This window comes from Sphaerodactylus townsendi, linkage group LG08 (assembly GCF_021028975.2).
Source record: "Sphaerodactylus townsendi isolate TG3544 linkage group LG08, MPM_Stown_v2.3, whole genome shotgun sequence".
In the NCBI taxonomy this organism is placed as follows: Eukaryota; Metazoa; Chordata; class Lepidosauria; order Squamata; family Sphaerodactylidae; genus Sphaerodactylus; species Sphaerodactylus townsendi.
In genome coordinates, this window is record NC_059432.1 from 34,401,153 (window position 1) to 34,428,134 (window position 26,982).

The following is a 26,982-nucleotide window of genomic DNA, read 5'->3' on the forward strand; positions in this document are numbered from 1 at the left end:
AGCAATGCGTGGCTGGGCCCGCTAGTTAAATATATTGCACAACGCATATTACAAACAATACAAACATATTACAAACACATAACACAGCAAACACACCTTAAAATAAATTAGCAATCCACAAATATTAAAACATTACAATTTGGCTAGGATTCTTACAGATTTAATAAATACTAATTCCTTCCTTATACTAATTGCTAAAAAGAAGAAAGTGGTCACTTTAAAAGTTAGCATCAGGTTAGCATCAGCCAATAAAAAGCTAATGCATTCCCCATCAGAGCTGGAAAATTTTGCCAGTAATTGGTGTGGCAATTTATGGTGGACGGGCAAATACATTGCTCCATAATTGTTTTTTGGAATCTGCCTGTAAGAACTCAGATGGCATGGTTTAAAGATGTGCACAACACAATGGTTTTCATAATGAGGCATTGGTGAGATCAGCAGTGGGGTAGTGGTTAAAAGCAGTTGTACTCTAGTCTGGAAGAACTGAGTTTGATTCCCCACACTGCCGCCTGAGCTATGGAGGCATATCTGGGGAATTCAAATTAGCTTGTACACTCCAACACACACCATCTGGGTGACCTTGGGCTAGTCACAGTTCTTCTGCGCTCTCTCAGTACCACCTACCTCACAGGGTGTTTGTTGTGAGGGGGGAAGGGAGTTTGTAAGCCCCTTTGAGTCTCCTATAGGAGAAAAGGGGGAGGTATAAATCCAACTCCTTCTTCTTAAATAGCAGAATAAAAATTATTTTTCTTAAACCAAGAATACCACCAAAAAAAATGTGATTGATGAGCCATACTAATATCATGAAGGGCATCTTTTTTTAAAAAAACCATTTATGGATTTCAAGTCCCAAAGCTTTACCACTTCTATGGAAGGCCAGGAATAGAACTGCAAAATTGGGGACAGTAATTTAAACCATTGGTTCCTTTCTCTGAAGTACTGGAAACTGTATTTTACCTGTTAGTCATTGCTATTCAGTTTCCTAAAGTACTTTAATAATTTCAAATGCACTCTTGTGGTAATAGAGGGGAGACCAATTTCTAGTTTCAAAAATGCAACCGAAATGTCCTGGGGAAGTTCCAGGATTTTCCTTAAGAAGGTGTTTTGAATTAATTTGAGTTGAGCAAGCATTTTCCTGTGTCATCCTCAAATTTCAGCCCCGCACAAAAGCTATGTGATGGCTTTGCCCTGAAATGCTTTCATAGCTAGGACAATGAGTTGTCTGCCCTTTGAACAGAAGATTTTTTAAAATGGCTCCCACTGAGCAGCAAGCTGTTGATAAGTTGATATTAAGCTGTTGATAAGTTGATATTAAGCAGTTGATAAGTTGATATTAAGCCAGGACAAGGGTACATTAAAAACTATGCCAAGATATTTAAAAGAAAGGCATTGTTTAATTTCAAACCATGGTTCAATAATGGATTACAGGTAACTGCACTGGTCTATGAAAAAGCCAGAACTGTATGTAAATATGGTCCAAAGCTGCCACCTGCAATCTCTGGTGAGTAGCTTCCTCTCCCTCCCCTCCAAATGTGCCCATTTAACTCCACCTTCTCGCAGTTGGGCCCTTTACAATGAATTGGGTAATGCAGGAAAGTATATCTGAGCAACTATACTGAACTCTTGCCTCTCACACTAAGATCTGGATTCAGTCGAGTGTTTCTCATGCAAATTTATCTTTTCCTTCCCTTCTGCTGATGCTCAAAACATTCCCCCTCCAAAATAGTGCTCTTAGAGAATGCAGGACTGACATTTTTTGAGGGGCATTTCTGACATCAGTGGTGAAGGGGTAGGATGAGAAAGTTGCACTTCTACAGAAACCATCCCTTGGGATACAGGCTCATGATGCTGCAGACTTCCTCTATGCACCCAGAATAAAAAAAGCAGTGCTTCAGATGATACAGGAGGTCTTCCATAGAGGCCTCAGATCTGACGCTTTTCATCTGAGAAATTTAGAATGTCCTGTGTGTGTTATATGACATCCAGTTACTTTTGAACTATGGCAAGCCTATGAATTAATGCAACACTCCAAACATCCTAACTTTAACAGCCTTGCTCAGGTCAAGCAAACTGAAGACTGTGGCTTTCTTTGTGGAGATCTGATGAGATTAGGCTATCCTATACCATTCCACATCCCTCAAGAATGGCCATACTTTTCTTAATAGCATTCTCAGACAATGTGAGAAAGAAAGGCAAGGTTAAAAACTGCCATATGATTTAATTAGTCATCATCAGATTATCTGCTGTCACCCTGACCTACTCAGCTCAGGCAAACCTGATTTCATCAGACTTTGGAAGCTAAGGAGGGTTGGTGCTGGTTAGAATTTTGGAGGGGAAACCACCAAGGCTGTCAAGGGTTGTAATGCAGAGGCAGGCCATGGAAGCCCACCTCTGAAAATATCTTGCCTTGAAAACCCTATGAGATTGAGGAGATGGCCAAACTCACTTTGCTATTAAAGAAAAGAATTTATCTACATTTTAGGACAATTGGAAGCCCTTGATAGATTATTTGGGTAAAATGGAAAAAAATGAACTGATGGCTAGTGGTTTTAAAGGTTAATAGATTATCAAAATAAGACCTAATAGAGAAAAGTGTAATTATTATCGGCCGTACCTATAAAGATCTAATTATTCTTATGTTATTAAAGAACAAGTAATATCTTTTTGCGCTAATACTCAGTTCAGATGAAATTGGAAGTCCTTATGGTTAATGTACTTTTTATGATGTTTATTTTGTTTTTCTGTGTTGTCAAGTTAAGTACTAATTAAAAAAAACTATTAAGCAAAAACTCTGACTATTAAGCAAAAATCCTGGGTTGCCACAAGTCAGCTGCAACTTGACTGCACTTTCTACCACCACCATACCCTCTCTTTTCGCTTTGAAAGTGCTAATAACAGTATGGAGGACAGCTTCAATGAGCAGGATTTGAAGGCCTCAAAATCACTTCTCGCACAGCCTTGATACACACCAGTAATTCATCTTTTAAAGGCTGAAGATCGTGAATTCCCCCATACTTGCTTTGGCTCGTGAACAAGATTCCTTTGAAAAACAGATATAACAGTCCCCCCTCCCCACCCCCCAGATCAGGGCTCATTCCGCACATGCAGAATAATGCACTTTCAAACTGCTTTCAGTGCTCTTTGAAGCTGTGTGGAATGGCAAAATCTACTTGCAAACAGTTGTGAAAGTGGTTTGAAAACACATTATTTTGTGTGTGTGGAAGGGGCCCAGGATATTATGGAGCATTGACTTTCCTTCTTCTCTCCCTATGCTGCCGCCATTTCCTACACAGTGCTGCCTTTACCTCCTGTCTGTGAGCCATCCAAACGTGATGTTGCCAATGATATCGACGATCCCAAGAATGGACATCAATAAAGCCGCCTGCTGATGACTCACTCCGACCCTTAACGCATAAGGCACCAGGTAAACAAAGAGCGGGCTGCAGCCGTATGCCATAAATAAGACAGATATGGCAAGCACCACAAAATCTGGCATCAATAAGAAGTTGTATTCCTGCCATGAGCACTGGCAAATACATTTGTGAGACCACACTTTGATCAGAGGTGAACAGACGGACCACTGTTTTAAGTCTCGCTTTTGTGCTCCGGGCCCAAACTCCTGCTCTGAGAATTCGGGGATGTTCTTGTGGTCCTCTTTTATTGCAATTGGTCGCATAAGGGCACCGCAGACACAGAGGTTTAAAACAAAACCTCCCAGGATAAGTAAGGCTCCACGCCAGGAAAACTGTTCAATTAGAAGCTGGACCACAGGCGCCAGGATGAATGTACCAATTCCACTGCCTGACATTGCAATTCCATAAGCAAGCGCTTTCCTCTTGCTGAAATACTTCCCCACCATTGCTATGGCTGGTGAATAACAAAGAGCAAATCCCAGTCCTAGAAGGAGGAAGGAGGGAAAGTGAAGAAACACACGTGTTAATAGCAATCAAGAAAGCTAGTAGAATATGATCATTGCCAATTCTTTACATGGGGAAATAATCTGCAAAAATGTGCATTTGGAGTTTTTATGAGGACAGCATTTTGTGGAAGACACCAAGAAATGATGTACATAGCAGACACTCATGAATTTTACTTCCATATCTCCTTCTGTGTTCACACCACATGTTCACTTAAATTAATGGAGTCATTTTGAAATTCCTAATCCAAATGGATCACCAGATTTTGAAGTTCAGAATAACCTGGATAAAACTGCAGTTTAGAAACTTGACAACTGGAAAAGAAAAAAAAAACCTCTCCAATTTATTGAAATCTCACATTGGGACCTTGAAACAAACTGTAGTTAAATCAAAGACTTGATAGCATAAAGTCTAATTGTGAAGGAAGGAGGTGAAGATGAAAAGGGGTGTGTAAGCACAATAAAATAAGTTTTTACTATTTAAGATTAAATTCTAATTTATTCATGACATCTGGAAACACCTACAAAAAGGTTTAAAGACATCCAGTGAATAAAAAATGGCTATCAAAGATGACAATTTACATCTTACGGAGTTTTTTATCTTTTCACCTTTGGAAGCCCCACCTGAATTATGGGAATTTTGATTTTTGGAAGGAGGAGTTTCTTATTTGCAGAGAATGCATTTGATAAAAGTTGACTCTACAAACAGCACAGGCCATAATTATGGGCTTTTTTCTTAGTAAACAAATTATTTATTGGCAGCATCTGAGAACAGGCATTTCAAGAAAACTGTTATTACATTGCAGGGGTCTGAGCAATGAGCTTGCATCACCTTGGCTGCAACACTAGTTTAAATAAGTCAGCAATTTCAGTACAAACATTTCCATTCCCCATTTTGTTAAGAAATGACCTGGAGGAGAACAAAGAATGAAAAAGTAATTGCTAAATCACAAAGAGTGCCCAGGACTAACAGTGCAATCCAAAGGGGCAGGGGCAGGGGGCACGAAGCAGCATTGGAAACAGGTTAATTCCTGTGAATTGCTGCCCAAATGAGCATGGATGCGAACACAGAGGCTCTTGCTGGCAGCAGGATGCCATGTGGCTCTGTAGCGGGCAAATATGGAAATTCACCCCTGTGGCAGTTGTCCTTTGCCACAGGATGCTGTGCTGATGTGGATTGGGTGTTCTGGGGGTGTTCCTGGGGGTGGGGCCGACTTTTTATTTTTTATATATCAGATTTAATATACTGCCCCATCCTCAAAGGGCTCTGGGCAGTGTACAACCAATAAAACCACCCATTAAATCATGATCACTAAAACATTTTCAGTTAAACACAATTAACAATCAGCTTCAGCCACAATCTTAAAATCAGATGATAACATAAACAATTGACTCATCAGGCGGTCAGCATAATATGGACAAGCCCTCAAGGTGGAATATGGGGCACAGGGGACAGCACCTTCAACGGCCGACCTCCCCAAAGGCCCGGCGGAACAACTACGTATTGCAGGCCCTGTGGAACTTTTCTAGGTCCCGCAAGGCCTGGATGGCTGTGGGGAGAGTGTTCCACCAGGTTGGGGCCACGGCACTAAAAGCCCTGGCTTGGGTAGAGGCCAGCCATATAATGGAGGGGCCTGGGACCACCAGCAAATTGGCCTCTGCCAAATGTAGAGGTCAAACAGGGACATATGGGGACAGACGGTCCCTAAGATATGAAGGCCCCAGGCTGCAAAGTGCTTTAAAAGTTAAAATCAATTCTAGCAGAAGCCAGTGCAGGCGGCGCAGCATGGGTGAGATGTGAGCTCACAATGAACTAACCGTAAGAAGTTGCGCTGCTGCATTCTGGACCAACTTCAACTTCTGGATCAACTGCAAGGGAAGGCCCGCATAGAGCGAGTTGCAATAGTCTAACCTGGAGGTGACAGTTGCATGGATCAGTGTGGCCAGGTCAGTCTGGGAGAGGTAAGGGGCCAGCCGACGTGCTTGACGCAGATGGAAAATGCCACCTGAGCTGTGCAGGTAACCTGGGTCTCCATAGAGAGAAGCAAATCCAGGCAACTGAACTGAGGGAGCTAATGATAGAGGAGCCCCCTCCAGCAACGGCGGCTGAAACCCCCTCCCTCCTTTCGTGACCCACCCACAAGACTTCTGTCTTCAATGGATTGAGTTTTATCCTGCTTTGCCTCAACCAACCAGCGACTGCCTCCAAGCAATGCTGGAGAGCCACAGGGGCTGAAGTCAGTTTCCCCTCCATCAACAGAATGAGCTGAGTGTCATCAGTGTACTAATGACAGATCAGCCCAAAACTCTACACCAGCTGAGCAAGGAGTCGCATGTAGATGTTTGTCATGGAATGATGCTATCGCTACAGCAAAGGGAAGTCACATATGACTGTGAAAAGCATCTTTGATCTTCTGGAGGGAGGACAGGAAACTATGCAGAGGTGCTAGGATACAACTTCAAAGGCTTAAGTTACCTCGTGGCCTGAACAGTTTTCCTGAGAGGGGGAACACAAAGGATTTTAGATTCCATCTTGAGACATGGTCAGAGAAGGATCTCTGGACCATGGGTTCCCGGAATGGGGACAAAGAACTTCCAAATAAGACTGTATTTAGCTGAGCAATCTCTAACTGTTTCATTTCTTTGCTTTGAACTTTTACAATAAATTGTTGAGAACTCAGCTGGTTGGAGTTATTGGAGAAAAGGACCCAGGTTTTTACTGAAGCAAGCATTGGCTCTCCCTGGCTTGCTTTCATTATAATGTTAAATAACAGAGCAGATAACAGGGCCCCCTGTGGTACACCACAATGAAGTGGGCACCATTGGGAAGCCCCATCCCCTAACCTCACTTGCTGGGTCTGATTCTGGAGGAATGAGGTGAGCCATTGAAGGACAACGCCTCAGACCCTTGAAGTGGCCAGGTGGTAGGTCAAAAGGTCATGGTCAACCATATTGAACGCTGCGGTCAGATCCAGTAAAACCGCTTCGATCAAGCTGTATGCGCTTTTGTTGGCTTCTGCAACACTCCTTCACTTAAACAAAATGGTGGGCGCAGTTATAAGAAAAAGATTACTGCAAATAGTCTTTAGATGCACTAAAAATGCTTTTATCAAAATAGCAAGCTTAATGGTACACAGAATAAAGGTTTGGACATAAGCAGCACTTAAAATAGCTTTTTAAATTCTACTGGACTATGTGACTTTGTAGAACTGTGGAAGGACATGACGTCCACGTCCACTGCACCATATACAATTGTAATTCTTTCTTTCATTGAAACAAGGTACAGTTCCATCCTATATCACTTTTGGGTTTTCCCCAGAGGTGACACTGTGATGCCCACCCTGCCATGCCTCCCTACATACCTGCACCCAAAGTTCCCACCCTAACAATAATTAATAGCAATACCTGTAAGTACTCCTAAGGAAACATAAAGATGCTCCAGGGTTGAGGCAAAGGAACTCAGTATCAGTCCAGCAGATGCAAGCAATCCTCCCAGTATGATTCCCACTTGACAGGAGACATGATTACTGATAAAACTCCCAAGTGGTGCTAAATATAGAAGGATAAAATACAAAAGAACATGGCCTTGTTTATATATCTCACATAAATAAATATAACAGCTTAAATGAAGAAAGTACTATTCCAATAAGAATATGTTACACTATGTGGTCCAGAAAACATTTGTTACATGTCAGGATTAAGTGCAGACTATTGGAGCATGTTCTGTGGGCCCCCATTCTTCCCTATACTTTTCAAACTCAACTATTTTCCATTTACCATAAGAATCAAACTCAAGCTAAGTGTGCCTGGTAGAACTGAGGGCAAATACCTGGTTATCTGTGAATTCAGATGAGAGTTTACAGCAAGCCAGTATTCATTCCTGTAAAACAATAGTCCTGTTCATATGGTACAATGAATGCATGTACATCCTTGCATAGACAGGTATACTCCTGTTAGTAAGAAAGAGCCAACGTGTGCTCCTTGTGGCTCCACCGCAACAACTTTGCTCAAGTCAGCAGGGACTTCTGCTAGTGCCAACCTGCAAACTGACAAATCAACATCTGCCCATACACGTGCTTTCTCCGTGGTTGCTTTTACCTTGCAGAATGCTCCTACTCTCCTGGTCTTCTGAAGACTATGCAAAACTGAACTATTCAAGATGGCTTTTCTGCATAAGACTGCACAGGTACAAAATGGTTTCGCAAGCATACTTAGATAAGTGATTGGGACTTGTGGCCTTTAATGCTGTATATAGCGAACTGTAAATAGGATCATATTACGTAATTTCTGTACCGCTTAATTGTCATGCCAATACTTATGCTAAGCTTCTATTTCTTTCTGGTGGTTCCAAACTTCTAATCTCCTAATGCACTAGTTACTGAATGTCCCATTTTGTTGATTGCATTGACGCACTATGGTCCTTCCCGCACAAACCCTTTAAAACATTTTGAGGCAGGAATGAAAATGTTTCCACCACGGAATCCTGCAATTGTTTTTGCCCACTTTGATTCCTCAAAAATTTTTATTTGCAGCCTCAAAATGTTTTAAATGAAGGCTCTTTTAAAACAATTTTCTAATGGAAACATTTTCAAAATGGCTTCGTTTGCCTGTGTGATCTCTTTAAAACTTTTTTTCCACACCTCTCTGCCTTCCCCAAACTTTCTCCTGGGCACCATTTTTTGGGCTCACTTTCCATTCCTACTTGCCTGTTGTTGTTTTTTTATCATTTTCAGCATTTCTGGGAGTTTTTTTTCAATTGTGGGAAATTTTCGATGCATCAAGTGTACAAGGGCAGCATGAGGCATTTGAAGCAATAAAGCATTGATTTGATAATGTACTCAACATACAGAGAAAAATCACAAAATGTGGCCAGGAATTGTTTTGCGAGATGAGTGCAGACATACACGATGGTAAAGGGGGGATTGAAAATGTTTTAAAAACTTTTCAGGGATATGAGTAATCCACCGTGAGCCCCTGTGAGAAAGGTAGACTATAAATAATACAAATAATGAAAAAATTGTAAGTGAGAAGCATTATTTCCCCTGCAGGTCTTTTTATCATTAATTATTTTAGTCGAATGCTGTTTGCATAGTTGCAATGCTGTTTCAGCTGCTACAGTTTTACATCTTTACTATTTATTTATGTGATCTTTTGTTGATTTGTATTCTATAGATTGTATTCTATATTCTATATTAATTGATTTGTATTCTATAGCAGTTTTAATTGTTTTTCCATGCAGTTTGCTGCAATAGGAATATCAACATTGTCAACCAATTATAAAACAAACAAGAACAAGATTTCGAATTTCGTCACAGGAATGACCTCTCAAATCATTGATCCCCATTCTATGGAAACACATTTCGAATCATGATAATGTGTACTTATCTTCATCTGACTAAACTTTTTCAGTGTACCATAAACCAGATTAAACCTCTGAGTTCTTTTTTTTTTTTTAGATGGAATGCTTGCTCTGATCAGGCAATCTATAACCAAAGTCTATACATATATATATTTGGTGCTTTCTGACATAATATCTAAATCCACACACTATATTAGAGGAGACTAAAAAGAGTTTATCATTCCCTATTGATCTGGCAACTCACCACAAAGCATTGTAGCACAGTCTACTATGGAATGGATCCAAGCTGTTCGGGCATAATCTTGAGCAAAGTAAGTCTGGAACTCCACAAAAAATATTGAAATGCACCTGAAATAAACACACGTATTCTGACTTGGTAGGAAGAGAATAGTTTTGAAAGCCCCAAATACCACAATTAAAGATTAAATGAAAACCAATTACGGAGCTCAGCAAAAGCTTTCCTTTCCCCTTCTCTTTTCTGGGGCATCCACTCAGCAGCGTTCTGCGTTCTGCTTCAGTTTGGGCCGCTTCAGATGGCACAAAATTCTTGTGGCTGCCATGAGGACCCTGTTTCAGATGTATGATGGGAGGTCTGTGCCTCCCATACATATGTGGATGACTGCGGCACATGGGAAGAAGCTGTTTCAGTCCACCCTCAACTGCGCCATGGTCACATCTTGAAACCCAGGAAGCCACTCTTTGCTCCAGGGGAAAGCTTATGTATATAGCCATCATTATCATGCAAAGTTACCATGCAAAGCATCAAGTCACACTCCCATTAATACAGCCACAGCCTAGGAATGACTTAGGAACAGACTGCGTGCAACTGCTTCCCGGGCCACTTCTCCATCTGGCCTCTGAGTACCACTGCAAGTAATCTATTCACCTCAGAAGGGAAAAAGAATTGTGGGGAAGTTCTTTGGGGTCTGTGAAGAAGAATCTTGAACGTTTTCAAGTGAGCAGAGCCTGACAGGCAGATGGAGCTCCAAGCGCCACCCTTTTGGAAGGCTGCTGGGACAGATAGGGAGAAAAAACAGAGGCAGCTGTAAGTCAACTGAAGTGCTTGGGGGTGATGGATTTATCTCTGTGTGTCTCTGAAGATCTTTTAACCTGTGTAGCACGTCTTGCCACCACCTGTGTTCTACTTGCATATTTTATTTATTTATTTACATTTGTTCCCTGCTCTTTACCATGGTCTCAGGGAAGGTTGCAATAAAAACCATTATACAATAAAACCACAACAGTGAAATCACAACAAAACCCGCATCCTAACAACCCACGAACAATGTAAAATTTCCAGCACCCACCCACAAAAAAGGGATGGGTGTACAGACAGGGGGCCCTTCCCAGTGGGAAGACTCAGTCAAACACCTGTGTGAAGAAGACGGTCTTCACCAGGCACCAAAATTCCAAAAGAGCAAGTGTCTGGTAAACCTCTGGAGGGAGGGCATTCCACAGTGTAGGGGTCACAGTCCTTTGGACTGTCCCAACCCCCTGCACCTCCGAAGTGGGCAGGACAGCCAGGGAGGCCTCCTGCATCAATATCAGTGCCTGGGCAGGAATATATGTGCGGATATGCTCTCTCAGGTACCCAGGCCCAAAGCTCTATGGATAAGGTGACCAGATGGTCACCTTCAAGAACCGGGATGGGCGGGCGCCCTCCCCTGTCTTGCCTGCGCTTTTTTACACACACGCTAACACACACACACACGCCGCGCAGCCACACACACCGCGACAATAACACACGGGAGCAAGCAATACCACTTTAATGCTATGCACGAGCCACACACACTTGCAGCGCCCACCGGCGCAGCCAATAATAACACTTTCGCGACACAATACCGCGACACGGGCCACACACGCTCGCACCGCACACACCTGCAGCTGCTAGCCACACCACTTTCGCTTGCAACACATGGAGCGCGCTGCCTTCTGGGGTGCTGGGCGTGGCCATGCCCTCTGCTTGGTCACAGATGCATGCAACGCAGGAATGCACAGCAACTTCTGGGGCGCTGCCGTTTCCCCACCCTGTAACAGGGGCGGGAAGCGGCAGCGCCCCAGAAGGCAGTGTGCTCTTCGGTCGCTGCTGAGCTTCTGCGCGCCGCGACTGCCTTGCGCCCCAGAAGGCAGTGTGGCAGCCTTCCAAAACCCGGGACATTGGGGAAAACCCGCGGGACGCAGGACAAGTTCTTTCAAAGCGTGAATGTCCCGCCAAAAGCGGGACGGATGGTCAGCTTATCTATGGAGCTTTATAGGTTAGAATTTATTTGTTAATAAAGCAGGTATTTCAGAGACCCCATAAGTCTCAGTGCTTTCTCACCCAAAAGAACTCAGGGAAGAACTGGAAGAACTCAGGGAAGTGGAGATAACATAATAATATTTATACATGTCACACATTTGTAGAAGTGGGGTCTAGCTAACAGAAGCTTAATTTAGAAGGAATCAGTTATTCTTGTTTATTATTCATGCTCTGCTAGTTGCTTTCATCTGATTTGGTGTTTACATTGTTGCATGCAGCGCAGATCAGAAAAAGGCCTGGCCTCACAGTCTTTTCTTTCTACTTCGAAATACAAACTAGTTCCCTCCTAGAATAACTTCCTTTCGGACATCGATTCCTTGCTATCTGGGAGTCTACATCGCTGATACTTTTTTTCCCCCATGTTGATTGCAACACAGCATTACCTGAAAGTAGGGATGCATGCCAGCCTCCAGGTGGGGCTTGGGGATTTCTCCGAATTACAGCTCGTCTCCAGACTACAGTTTTCTAGGAAAAGATGGCTGCTTCGGATGGTGGATACTTTGTCATTGATCCCTGTCTTTCCCAGACTCCATCCTTAAATATCCAGGAGATCTGGCAACCCTATCCTCCCATCCTCCTCCAGTGACTGGGGGAACCTGGCAACTCTATCTGAAAAGTTACCATCTCTGAAAAACAACTCAGAGCTGTCTTTACATATTGGGCAATTTTCCTGGAACACTGAAGCTCATTTTGCTGAGGCGCCTCCAGAAACATAATTTTTATATTAAATGCATCCATGTGGTTTTAAAACTAGTCTACATAACACACCTTTACTCTGTCCTGTTTACAGTTTACAGGTACTTTGTCTGCATCATTCTATATTCTCTTATCTTTCTGGAGACAAAATTGCCTTTGTAAATATCATGACAGAGCCAACAATTGTTTATATATATAAACAATTCTCCAATATATATAATCCCTGTGATCCCTCAGGGGTCACAGGGCAGTGTGGGCTTGTCTTTCCAGATGCCTAGAGCTGCAGAGGAAGGCAGGGTAAGTCCCTTGCAGTTACTGGAGGGGCCAAAAGCAGTGGCCTCACGCCGGTGCGGTTCGCACCATGCCAGCGGGAAGACACCGCTTTTTAAAAACCTCATTCAGGGAGCAAGTTTTAAAAGCAGCATTTCCGCACTGCTTGGGCAGGCCCAGAATGGCGCTGCGCCCCAGGAATGGTGTTTTAACTATCCCTAGGGCACTATTTGCCGCCCGTGCAGAAACAGCCTAGCATTTTCCTAGGCATAAATTATTGTTGTATATGTGGGGAAATCTCATATCTCCATAGTAGGAATGCAGCCTTGAGGAAACACATGTGAGCAACAAACAGCAGATGGACATTTGTATTGTCCAATAAAATTGTTTAAAGAGATTCAAACACACACACTCATTATGACTTCTAACATCTCCTTAAAAGGATGAGTTACCAACCAAATCCCCTCAAAAATTAGCATACTTGTATTTGTACAGTGTACTCAAACTTCCCAATGGTTACAGACAAATTACCCTATATACTCGTGTATAAGTCAACCCGTGTATAAGTCAAGGCACCTAATTTTACCACAAAAAAACTGGGAAAACTTATTGACTCACGTATAAGTTGAGGGTGGGAAATGAGGCAGCTACTGGTAAATTTCAAAAATAAAAATAGATCCCAATACAATTATATTAATTGAGGCATCAGTAGGTTAAATGTTTTTGAATATTTACTTCAAAGAAAAACAGTAAACTAGCTCTGTAAGCCCTGATTCTTCCTTTAAATCCACTCAGAAGGGGAGGGGTGATTTAAAAGGAGAATCTGGGGAAAATTTGAGGGTACCCCCTAAACCAAACTTCACCAAACCTGGTTGGTATCATCAGGAGTGTTACCGGATGATAGCCTGAAATTTGGTTGCCGCTAGCCTAAAAACTGCGGCCCCCTGGCGGCCGACAAAGTAAAAACCCTATAATATTTTTTAAAATACACCTCACTCGTGTATAATTCGAGGGGGGCTTTTTCAGCACAAAAATGTGCTGAAAAATTCAACTTATATGAGAGTATATACGGTAATCAACAAAGGGAATTTTTGTTTCCACTTGCTTCCACTTAGTTTCCACTTAGCAGCTCTTCAGGCACACAGTGCCTGAGTTAAATAAAAATCTAGAAGAAAAATATTGTCTCCAGATATATGTATGTTATACTACCCTTAAAAGCTGGTCTTGGCCCCCACCCTTTTTTTTTTAAAGGAAGACAGGCTCAAATGTTTTTGAATATTTAGAATGCTGAAGAGTATCTATAGAGAGCAAAGGCCTCCTCAGGTCACAGTTCTCATTCAAGATAGTTTGTGGAAACAAGATTACACAACACATGTATCAGTCAGACCAAGGGTGAAGCAAGGCCTCAGGCTGATAAAATGTAGGGCAGAGACCTGCCCAACTTGTGACCTATTAAGTCAAGCCAAACACAGTCCCTCAGTTACAGTGCAGCAGTCTGGTGAGGATGCAACAAGTCTAAATATGTGTTTTTATTTTTTATCAAGCAAAAACAAAATTTGTAAGACTCTCCCACTACAATCCTAAAACCACTCTCCTGGGATTAAACCCCATTGGATTAAATGGGCATTGAATTAAATGGGCCTTCCTTCTGTGTAGATCCACTTAGAATCATACCCTTTATTACCCCTGTTTCCCTGAATATAAGACATCCCTGAAAAATAAGACATAGTAGAGGTTTTGCTGAAGTGCGAAATATAAGGCATCCCCCGAAAGTGAGACATAGCAAAGTTTTTGTTTGGAAGCACGCCCGACAAACAGAACACAGGAAAAATAAGACATCCCCTGAAAATAAGACATAGCACATCTTTGGGAGCAAAAATTAATATAAGACACTGTCTTTTATTCGGGGAAACACGGTACTTATTTATGTATAAAAATACCTTTCTGCTCAGTGAGGGACATTGAGGTAGTTAAAAATTACAAAATTTTAAAACTTTGAAACACCCACACAATCAATTAATCAACACAATCAACACTAACAAGGAGAGAAGGAACTACAGTACAAAATGGCAAACGGCATGAACAAAAATAATTATTTATCCAGCTTTTTCAACGGTCTTTTGGAACAAAATAGAGTTAGAGTGAGCATTCAAGAAGGAGATAGCCCTGCCGGGTAACTTGAGGTGGAGAGTTCCATAAGGAACTCCCTAAAGAAACCACCTTGAACAACTTCTTGCTAGGTTTTGGAGTCAAAAGCATGCTAAAAGATGGTTAGAATTGAACAAATGTCTCAGCTGTTCCATACTCTTTGCTAGCTTCTGAGCCCAGTTCATTATTCGTATGTGTGTATAAAGTGCTATTAAGTTGCAAGTGCAAGGGGTTTTAAAGGCAAGTGAGAAACAGAGGTGGTTTGCCAGTGCCTTTCTCTGCAGAGTCTTCCTTGGAGGTCTCTCTTCCAAGTACTGACCCGGTTTAGTTTCTGAGATCTGATGAGAATGGGCTACATACCGTGCTGCCTCCCTCCCAGCTACTTCATCATTAAATATCTAATCCTAAAAACATTTTCCTGGGAGCAACCCCCATTGTTTAAAATGGGATTCACTTTTGTGTAGACCTGCCTAGAAATGCTCCTGAAATTATCTGAATTTACATTAGTTATAGTTCACCTTTCTCTCTTTATTTATTTGGAACAGTTTTCCCACTTCTCTTGGGAAAGTGCTTTGGAAAATGGATTGCTTGTCATTATGCCCTACCCAGGTCCCTCATCTCCCTAAACCCCATCCTCTCAGGCTCCACCCTCAAATCTCCTGGAATTTCAGAGCCTGGAGTTGGCAACTCTGTGCGTGATCTTAAGACAAATCCATAAACAATTGGTTCCTTAATACTGTTAAATATAGGGGATATCTCTACATTACATATTTTTCCATTATACTCCCAGTTCCCTTAAACCAATGATGGTGAACCTTTTTGAGATCGAGTGCCCAAATTGTAACCCGAAACCCACTTATTCATCACAAAGTGCAAACATGGCAATTTAACCTGAATACTGAGGTTTTAGTTTAGAATAAATGGTTTGCTCCGAGGCACGTGTTACTCGGGAGTAAGCTTGATGAAGCAACCATGCAACACTTGGAATGGGTGAATCATGACCCTAGGAGGGTTTACTCAGAAGCAAGACCAGCCTAGATATGTGTGTGTGTGTATGTGGGGGGGGGGTGATTTTCTGCTTCCCTTACATGATGAACTCTGTGCGCACATGCCCACAGAGAGGGCTCCGAGTGCCACCTCTGGCACACGTGCCAAAGGTTCGCCACCACTGCCTTAGACTACAGGTGTCAAACTCGTGCCCCTCCAGATGTTATGGACTACAGTACCCATCATCCCCTGCCAGCATCAGGGGATGATGGAAACTGTGGTCCATAACATCTGGAGGGCTGCAAGTTTGACACCTATGCCTTAGACCTAAGTAGGGTTGACAGCTCTGAGTTGGGAAACACCTGGAGATTCTGGGGATGGAGTTTGGGGAGGGGGGACCTCAGCAAGGTATGATGCCACCGAGTCCACCGAGAAAAAGCTGTCATTTTCTCCAAGGGCACTGTAGTCTGGAGGCCAGTTGAGAGCCAGTGTGGTATAGTGATTAAGAACAGGTGGACTCCAATCCGGTTTGATTCCCCACTCCTCCATATGAGCAAACTTTTATTGGTGAGCTGGATTTGTTTCCCCACTCCTACACATGAAGACTGCTGGGTGACCTTGGGCTAGTCACAATTCTCTCAGAACTCTCTCAGCCTGATCTCTCTTAGAACTCACCTCAGTCCCACTCAAGGTGTCTGTTGTGGGGAGAGGAAAGGAAAAGGAGTTTGTAAGTCATCTTGAAACTTCTCACAGGAAAGAAAGGTAGGGTACAAATCCAAACTCTTCTTCTTCAGTTATAATTCTGGGAGAGCTTCAGCTACCACCTGGAGGTTGACAACTCTGCCTTAATGATTCTAACTCTGGGCTCAGAAATACCTGGATATTTGGGAATGAAGCATGGGGAGGATTTAGTTTGGGGAGTGGTGGAACCTCAGTGGGCTATAGTACCATAAAGTCCACCTTCCAAAGCAGCCATTTTCTCCAGGGGAACTGATCTCTGCAATCTGGAGATGGACTGTAATTCTGTGATCTTCGGGTTCCATATGGAGATTGTCACTCCTTCCTTGGCTCTTTTTGGATCTGCAGCCAAAGCTCAACTTTCTATCCCACCATTCACTCGGTTGATATCAGTGAAGGTGGGAAAATACCACCAGCTGCACTTTCTGGATTTCCCAAGGAAATCCAGGAAATTTTGGTTGGTTTGTATAATTTTGTTTGTCAAGAACAGGTAAAAGGTGGTTGATTCCAAAGAGTTGTGGTGAATTTTTTTTTAACTAGAAAACATGACAAGCTTTAAATATTTTGTTATGCTTTCAGTCAACTGGCTGTCTGAGTGTTAGATTATTAGGTTTTGCCCCTGTTTTTAATTGTTGCTTTAGATTAAAACATAATGATTCTCTGCCTTCTCTTTTATTGTTTAATGGCTTTGCACATCATCTTGGATGCTATTTATAGCTGAGAATGTGGCTTCAAACTGCCTAAAAGATCATTGATTGTTCATATCCCACCATTAAGTACCACTTTAAACAACAGATAACAGAACATAATGCTAAGCAAAGAAGCAAGCAGGAAAATGGTTTTACCTTGTTACAGCTCTAGTGCAGATCGTGACGAGGAAGCAGCCAATCACAATCATCCAACCCCAGCCGCCATCAGGAGGAGAGGCACTTAACCCTTTCCTTGGCACAGCCACGGTCATGATGGCTGGTCTCTCTTCTTGCACAGAATCACTCTGCAAGACCAATGCCAGTGAATAGGCAAGGAATACCTGGAATGTTACCTGGCACATGGGTTATTTGACATCTGAAACAAATAAACCAGCAGAGAAATGATCAAAGTGCACTGTGCTTCCTTTGTTCTCCAAAAGGCCCCTATCAAATATCTCAGTAGGGCTACTGCTTTATTGTTTTATGTGAAGCTTTATTTTTAACCCCAACAATTTCAGGACACAAATTCTATGCGTTGTTGGGAGCAGCTGACAATGTATCATATCCTTTTAATCCAGAGTCACTCTATGAACTGTACATTCTCATCACTGTAATGAATGAATCTTTACAGCTAACCGCTCTATAATGAATTCTGTTAATCATACAAATATGATTTAGCACATAATTTATACTATAGGTCTGTGGACTCAGTCATAGCCATTATTTTCAAGTGAGTCAATAACTACCTGAGGCTCTAAAAGTTTTGAAAAGATACCAATATGTGAGATACAATCCAAACAATATTTACTCACAAGTCATCCCATTTTTACCAGTGGCTTACTGCCAAATAAATGTACACAGGACTGCAGCCTTAGATTTAATATTCTATGCAGATATTATTGAGATATTATTTTTAAGTTCTCAGATTTCCAACTGTGCAAAACGGTGGCCATTGCTTGATTAATAGGGAGTTTTATGCACACGGTAGCATTTTTACCCAAGGTGGGGAGACGGCAGATTAAATCCTTCCTCCTGCAAAATCCTTCAGGTCAAATTTCAAAGACATAAATAACATGTAAACATCCAACTGACAGATGTGTCTTTGAAGATCATCCCTCTTACACATTTTCCTCCAGAGTTTTGCTTGTATGAGGGCTGGATCAAGAAGATAGAATTTAGAGCCAGAGAAAATCTGGGCGCTACTTAAATTCCAAAGACAGCCAATTGGGTTCAAGTATATTCTGCAACCTAAGCAAAATACACACCCTTCTATTGGATTCCTGCCCTGAGCTAATTTTAATGTCTACAAGCATTCACATATCCACATTGATTTATGCCCAAACTAATTTTATTCAGCCCAGTATAACATAGAACAAAATCTGGAGAAACTCATATTTGTTTGGGTTATTGGAGTTATGGCAAGTTTGTAGCACCTTGATCATTTAGCAGCTTTTTGTTTCTTGAAATCTGAACACCCATGAAACAAGACTGCTGGTGGTTAGGAGGTGGGAATTATCCTGACTTAAAGCCTGGAATGGATCTATGAATCCCTCTGTCCTGAAAAGAGAAATCTGGCAATCTAAGGTCGTTTCCCCACTTACCATGACCACCCTTTGCTGCGTGTCATTTCTGGCGCGCTCCCAGACTTCCCCACGACCCCGCGCCATTTTGAGGAGCGCCAGGAATGACACACGCTGAGGAGGCACAAGAGTGGTAGCATCGGGGCGGCTAAGTTGTCGCCGCCCCTGTAGTGGGGAGTGCCGGGGGACCCCACGCTACTTGGTGACAGTAGCGTGCAGCAGATGGTAAGTGGGAAAACGACCTAAGTTTGGTCCCCATTTTTGCTCAGTCTGTGCTTTGATTGGGCCATGTGTGCCTCTTTCTTGTTATCTAACCCTCCAAAATTTTGACCTGTGATTTAAATCACAGATGATAGTTTATGTACTAAACTTTTTAAAAAATCTCGAATTTTAAGAGTGAGGAATTTTAAAAGAAGGTAACCATCTGCAGTACTCAAACTTCTAGTAAGCCATACAGAAGCATGCAGTTATTCACTGGATGTGGTCTACTGCCCAACTGCATTACTTTCAGGGGCCCTCTGAGATTCTTATAGCTGAGGATACTAGTCTGAGGGACAGAACCTGAGGAGGACTGAAAATGAAATTGACTTGGATGGGTGAAAGGGTTGTGCATTGCAGGATTCTGACAGCAGAAGGGAATGCAATGGATTGTGTGTTGCTTTCTAGGCTTTCTTATGGAGGACTAGCTGTATCCTAATGATTAACTGCCTCAAATAACCTCTCATGAATTTTGATCCCTGTGTATCGTTCTTCCTCCATGGGATGGAACTCTATATAACTGCCACTGCCATATCCAAGTCCCTATTCAAGGCATAATTTCTTCCAGTACTCAAGAGGAAAACTTGAAGTCTATGACAGAACTTTGCCTGGGAAGTATTTGTAGTAATGTACAACTGGGCTCTGCTGGCTAATGGGTACTCCACAACAGAAATCAGAAGAGCTTTAAGATCAAGAGAAACTCAGAGGACTGAGGAGAAACAGCCCACCACAGAAAAAATATTTCTACCATACATCAAGGGAATCACAGACCAAATTGGGAAACTGATGAAAAAACACAACCTACAAACCATCTTCAAACCCACCAGTAAATACAGCAGATGCTACACTCAGAAAAGGACAAGAGAGACCCCCTCACTTCTGCAGGAGTCTATCGCATACCCTGCAGCTGTGGAAAGGTCTACATAGGAACCACAAAATGCAGCATTCAGACTCATATTAAGGAGCACGAAAGACACTGTCAGCTTAACCATCCTGAAAAATCTGCAGTAGCAGAACATATGCTAAACATGTGGACATAACATTTTATTTGAAAACACTGAAATTCTGGACAATTCAGAAGGTTACTATATCAGACTGCACAGGGAAGCATTGAAATTCACAAACACCAAGACAACTTCAACAAGAAAGAGACTCTGAGAATTAACAGAGCTTGGCTACCAGTACTTAAAAACACCAGAACTAAAGGCCAAGGGCATGCATAGTTCATGGACAATGGACTCCACCCATACACTGGATTTTCATTCACCAATACTACTGCTGTGGCAGGGAATGCAAATGTGATTGCAAATGTAAATGGACTGATAACCCCACCCACAATACAATGCATTCAACCACAACTTTGCATAGCAAGTTCTACCCAAACACTCACTGAATGGTTCCCCACCCTGGGTCATGGACAACATATACCCCACTAAACATTCTCTTATCACTGGACAGTGTGTAACAGACTTCTCTCTGTGATACACCTCTGAAGATGCCAACCACAGATGCCAGCCACAGATGTAGGAACAAGATCTAACAGACCATGGCCACACAGCCCGGGAAACCCACAACAACCAACTATCAACATACAATTTTAGGTAATTTGAAACATTTTTTAAAAAAATCTTATCTTCCTAGTTTCTCATAGTCAATTTTAACATAAATTCCCCCTTCCATCCCCTTATCCCACTTCTCTTAATCTTACATCTGAATTTACCATCCCAACTTTGTTCATCATTAATCTCTAATAAACACATTTATTTCCCCTCTTGTTAATCATTAATTGATCTTCCACAACATTTTTATTTAAGACCAATATATGCCCCAAACATTTCCTCCTCTCTGGATACAGTGTGTAACAGACTTCCCTCTGTGATACACCTCTGAAAATGCCAACCACAGATGCAGGCGAAACGTTAGGAACAAGATCCACCAGACCACGGCCACACAGCCCAGAAAACCAACCAGAACCAGTTGAATCCAGCCGTGAAAGCCTTCGACAATACAATATCTGTTATCTTCTCCATGGGTTTAAGTTCCCATTTGTCATTTTTAAAGTTCAGCAATTCTTGATACATGGGCCATTTTCCTTTCATATTTACTTATTTCCTGGAGTAAGCCACAACTGAAGAGGATTGGCAGAGAAGGACTTTATGTTGTTTCCTGCCTCAACAACAGAGGGGGTTTTACTAGTAAGCCAGATGCTAGATAGGGACCTGGGGATTGTTACCTTTACTTTATCATGCTGGCACTATCCCTTTGATGTTAGACTGATACTCTTAGGGACTTCCTTCCTTCCATTCTCTCTCTCTCTCTCCCTTTTGTTCTCCAACTATCTATAGCACCATGTGCATAGAGAGGATGGATGCTTCGTGCATCCACCCCCATCCAACTGGATTAGAATAGAATAGTGAAACTATCTATCTACCTTTCTATCCAGAATGGAGTTCACTAATAAATTTTTTATCATTGAAATTTACCCATCAAAAATAAATTCAGTCTATTCCATCTCATCAAATCTGTCTTATTTATTTTATTTATTTATTTATGGGATTTCTATACTGCCCAATCCCCAAAGGGCTCTTCACATCATTCCACACTTTTACATAATGTTATTGAAGTTATTCTTTGCTGTTGTCCCTTGTAAGTGAAGAAAGTGCTTTCCCATCTAAGCCATGAAAATCTCATCTGTGTTTTTTTAAAGAATCCACCAAAAATGCATAATCTTTCCTTTTTTTGTAAGACTCTTAAAGGAATCTCCCTCATCATCATCACAATTATTTTCTTGTCTTCTATCTTGATTGCTGATTTCCTGCTTGTTTCCAGAATCTGAGCTACCATTTTTTTTTACCATGGAAATGCTTAAGGAAGTCTACACATTCCTTTCACTTTTGGATTTTTGACTTCACATTCTGGCAGATATGCTCTTAAGATGCATGGCCACTTCACCTATTCCAAGGGATACCAAACCTTTTCTAGTAGATGCCAATGACCACTAGATGTCATTGTTTCTACAGTTTACCAAAGTTTTCAGTAGTTTAATGTAGGGATCAAATTCTTTCCTCCTTCTGGCTCCTGATGTATTTCTAAGATCGTTTCTTTTCTAGTTTTGTTTTGGCAACCTGCCAACTGAAAGGGAAATAAGATCTGGATTGTTTTGCCTTAAAATGGCTGTCTCACTCTGATGTCTTCTCCTCTGGGAATATCTTTTAGTATAGTTTTATTTAAATTCTTTTTCTACATTCTGCATTTGCTCATCATTCCACACCTCTTAGGAAGATCCCCTGATTTTTGTTGGGCTTATCAGCAGCAGGATATGAACTCCTTTTTCAATCTCTTTATATCTTTATTCCATCCACAAGGAATACATGGCTTGAACGTTTCCTCCCGAGGGGGGGGGGGTGTCAGTAGCTCAAGTTGGAAAAAATGACAATTACTGCTAACTCCAGCTTATCCACTCCAGCAGACCACTACAGTAAGTGTTACCACATGATTCTGCCTAGAAGAGATCCTTTCACAAGTACATGCAGCTTCTTTGGCTCTCTCCTTCCGCCAGAGAGGTTTATGCAGCTCTTTCAGAACTGCACACTGGAGCTTCAGTGCCTGGCAAAGGTAGAGCAAACCAAACACAGCCATCCAGTGCCATGTTCTGTACCAGAAGCATGTCCACCATTTTCCTTGTTGTTGATGTCCTGCCAAGTTTTGAGACTAGGTATGTGTTCTTTTAGAGGTAACGGTGCAGTATCTTAACAGAGATTATAAAATGTACTGGCCAGCCATGTGGAATCCTACTTCTGTGGAAATTTTAATGAAATCAATTAAACACTTCACATTCTCTTGGGTGATGCACTTTAATAGTTTGTTGCTCAGCTGAAAATTATGTTACTTCCCCCACTGAATGAAGCAAAGATTTTAAACAAATAAGCAAAGCTGTCTGGTATGTGTTTCAGTTTTGCTTGGAGAGGAACCTAAAATAGCTCAGCTGCAGCCTAATCCTTTAGCTGTTGAACATACAATATTCATGCTGACAAGAATCACAGGCCGTCCTATGAAATGTTATCTGATGCCATTTCAAGGAGGGGACTGAGGCCATTTCAAGGTAAACAGTGATAAGCAACTTGAGACAAGTTTTCAGTTCTCTTCCTGCTCTGTAAAAAATTGTTGTAGACCCCATTCAAATTTTAATGTTCCCATTTTGCAGCCAGTCACAAAAAACGCAAGAATGTGCAATGCAGGTAAATATACTCTCCACACAATTGAACCACACAGTTGGAAGTAGTTTGCAAATGCTATAGCACCAGCATGTAGCCACGTACATACATCAGCCTCCATGTGGGACCTCTAATTAAATCTTTAGATTCTCCACAGAGGCTCAGTCCTTGAGGGTGCCTTGAACTACAATCAGAGAAGGTACTTGCTAAGGAAACATGAACCTCTTCAAATGTTGACTATCAGGGAAACATCTCAGCCCAGGAAGAGACTTATGCTCTTTTGTAATGTAGTGGTTAAGATCTGTTGGACTTTAATCTGGAGAATCAGGTTTGATTCCCCACTCCTCCACATGAGCGGCAATCTCATCTGGTGAACCAGATTTCTTTCACCACTCCTACGTTCCTGATGGATGACCTTGGGCTAGTCACAGTTCGTTCAGAACTCTCTCAGTCCCACCTACCTCGCAAGGTGTCTGTTGTGGGGAGGGGAAGGGAAAGGAGTTTGTAAACCATTCTGAATCTACTTACAGGAGAGAAAGATGGGATATAAATCCAAATGCTGCTGCTTCTTTTTTTCATTCTTTGTGGAAACAATATTTTAGCCAGACTGTACTACATTTATGTATTGGATATTACACTGTACTTGGGTAGAATGGAGATAGGGATTCCATCTTGGCATTACTGTTGGCATTACATATCACTTTGCAACCAAGACAGTGGGCAGGAGGAGGCACCAGTTCACTCCTTGTGGTCCACCCAATGATTCTGCCCACATATATTGTACCACATTAGCACAACAAGTGAAGTGGAACAGATGGCAAACTGGGGTAAGGGAAATAGACTAAAGTAGCTGAGGTTACTTTCTCTGTGTAATATTTAAAGAACTATGTCCAATGCCTAGCTGGCAAGGGGGAGCCTATCAAAACTTCAACTAAATGCGGTACAACATGGAAAGGACATTTCTTTGTCTTTGCAGAGTGGCAGCGTCAGACCTTTACTGCACCAAAGTTGCCCTTTATCAAGAAAATCCCATAGATACCTTTTCACCCCGCAAAGGTGTTGGACCAGTTTGGCTATTCTACTCACAGAGGCTAATGGGTCTTAGAAGACTCCAAGACTGAGGTATTTGAGGAGACCAACTCTGGTAACTCTGTGGAAACTTTGTGGGAAGCTTGGAATGACAAGATCTGCTAGAAAATGGACAGGGTTACCTCAAGGTGTCCTCTAATGTCTTCAAATAGAACTCCAGCACCCTGATTCAGAGGCGAGTTGAGTATATTAAAAAGAGTTGGTAGATGTCTAGTACAGAAAACATGGGCCAAATCACACTACACAACCCAGTGGAAAGCCTATGCAGTGGTAATGATAGTTGCAAAAAAGGTTTACTGCTCTGAATCAGCTGAATTTCATTCAGTGCCATTATCCTTGAACATAATTCACTGAAGGGTGGAATGTTGTGATGATGAACTCCCACCAATTGGTGCTCAGGACTCCCTTCAGCACGCCCACTGGTGGAAAGGTTGTCTTCCTGATAACAGCGGAGCTGAGGAGCAGCCAGACACTGGCATCTCTACCCCCTCTGCCAGGAGGGATACCCTTTATACTGGTGGAGGGGGCAAACACACCAGTGCAGCCCTCCACTGGTTCCTGTGCCAATCTTCCCCACCCCCACTGCTGAATCTGGATTGGGCTGCCTAAAGCATTTGTGAATGATATCTATCTTCAGATAGCCCAAAGGAAGGTCTGCAGTGTTTTTGCTACATTTGTCAGTTTCCTTTCATACAGTGGACTGTGTGATTCTGCTGAGGTACCTGGGTGACAAGGTGCCTCTTACCAGAGTAGTGTTGAGATGGTTCCAGCATTTCTTATTGGACCTCCCACGGAAGCTGGATCTTCCCCTTGAAAGCTGACAAGGCTTTATGTTATCCCCCAGGTTGTTTAACACCTATGCAAGTTCCTTCAACAAGAGCATTCACAATTTCCAAGAAAGTAATTCTCTATATTATTATTATTATTTATTAGATTTATAGGCTGCCTCCCCCCCAAAGGGCTTGAGGCGGCTCACAGTACAGCTGTTCCAATAACAGCACATAAAGTACATAACTAAAACTAACCACATTAAAACAAATTTCCACAGCAGCAGTTTCTTAAAATATGTATATATGAATCCAGTTTTATATAAGTAGTTTTATTTCTGGGGACAGGGTGTTGGGGCTAAAGTGTCTGACTAGGATTGGGATGATCCAGATCTTTACAGCATCATGAAGCTCAATAGGTAAAACTAGGCTCACTTGATCACTTGAACTTGGATTCTTCCTTTTGCATCTGTCTCAGCTGCTGTTCACCCACTGGAGAAGTTGTCCTCTGCTGCATATGGCATTCCTCTGGCACGTTGTAGCTCTTTGAAAGACACTGGCCTTGGATTCTGCTTGTGCAGTGCTGTCCTTTGTAGAGCCAAGGGTGTGGATCCCTTGGGTACAAGGTGCCTCCGCTGACACAAAACCAGTTGTTTTCAGTGAAACAGAAAATGGCTTTGCCAGAGGACCACATGTTCAATAGAAAACAGCAGAGTATAATCAGAAGGAAGACCCAGGATTCAGATCTAAATCACACCCAAATCTACTTCATGGGATTGCTGTGAAAATTAAATGGTAATATTTAGTCTGGAGAAGAGGAGGCTGAGGGGCAGTGGCGCAGTGCCAACAGGGATGGGGGCGTGACATCCCTGGCACGTGCCAGTGCAGGGATGTGGCCAGGGCATTGCCAGGGCATGGAGGACTCCCTTCAGCATGCCCACTGGTTCCAGGGCGGGGGCATGGCAGGGGCACAAGGGGCACGCATGCCCCATGTGCAGTTCCCCCTCACTCCAGCCCTGCTGAGGGAAGACATGATTGCTCTCTTTAAGTATTTGAAAGGCTGAGAGAGGAGGGCAGAGAGCTGTCCCTGTTGGCAGCAGAGGATAGGATTCATAATAATGAACATAAATTGCAGATGGAAAGGTACTGGCTGGCCATTAGGACTTTTTTTTTAACAGTGAGAGTAGTTCAGCAGTGAAACTGGCTGCCGAGGGTGGTAGTGAGGTCCCCCTCTCTGGCAGTCTTCAAACTCTGCCTGAACAAACACTTGTCAGAGATGCTCTGGACTGATACTGCATTGTATCAGTCTAGAGTTAGACTAGATGGCCTGTATGGCCCCTTCCAACTCTGTGATTCTAAAGAAAGGCGGCATGTAGTCAAATGGTTACAAGGTGAGTTTATCCTCATTGTTTTAACTTTTGTGAAAACCATTTTGAGTGTCTGTTCTTTCAGCAGTAAGGCATAACTTCTAAAATAAATATAATTTGAGGTCAGAATTTTAAGCAATGGAAGCACTATTACTGACTGTAATGTTGTTGGTTGTTGAGCTATTTTTCAAATTTCTGTGGCAAGTTTAGTTATTTGTTTAACTTTCAGAAATGAGCTCTTAGATAATGAGGAGCTCAAGAATAACACTTTAAACTCTTTATAATGTTTATCCAGCAGTTAGCCAAATGGGATTCTCAGGTTGATCAACACCAGTTGTTATTCCTTGGAGATTCCACAGCTGGTTTAAGCAGAAATGTTAAAGACTCCTAACATGTTTCACAATGAAATTGCATTTGCTATCAAAGCAAGCACTGGGGTTCGAACAGGGAACTCTTCCAGTAGATGAAACCTCTTTAATAGCTGCCTGACAGACATAACCCAGTGAAGGCTCCCACACAACTACATACCCAAGCTGGCAAACTTTACCTGTTGAATCCATGCCTACCATATAGCTATTACAATCTCTGGAATGCTTTTCCCTAAA

The 26,982-nt window shown here is 42.2% G+C and overlaps 1 protein-coding gene across 2 annotated transcripts in view; it reads right to left on the reverse strand.

Moving 5' to 3' along the window:
* The window catches only part of SLC16A12 (solute carrier family 16 member 12), a 71,969-nt gene that overhangs the window by 11,494 nt on the left and 33,493 nt on the right, over nt 1-26,982 (reverse strand). The window contains exons 1-5 of one of the 2 annotated variants that reach the window (XM_048504868.1): nt 17,259-17,355; nt 10,162-10,283; nt 9,520-9,623; nt 7,322-7,465; nt 3,306-3,897 (exon numbers count right to left, since the gene is read on the reverse strand). In XM_048504868.1, the coding sequence (XP_048360825.1) occupies nt 3,306-3,897; nt 7,322-7,465; nt 9,520-9,529 (746 nt within the window). In that variant the 5' untranslated portion in view covers nt 9,530-9,623; nt 10,162-10,283; nt 17,259-17,355. Of the gene's footprint in view, nt 1-3,305; nt 3,898-7,321; nt 7,466-9,519; nt 9,624-10,161; nt 10,284-17,258; nt 17,479-26,982 lie in introns of those variants that run through there. The other variant, XM_048504867.1, reaches the window with a different exon arrangement.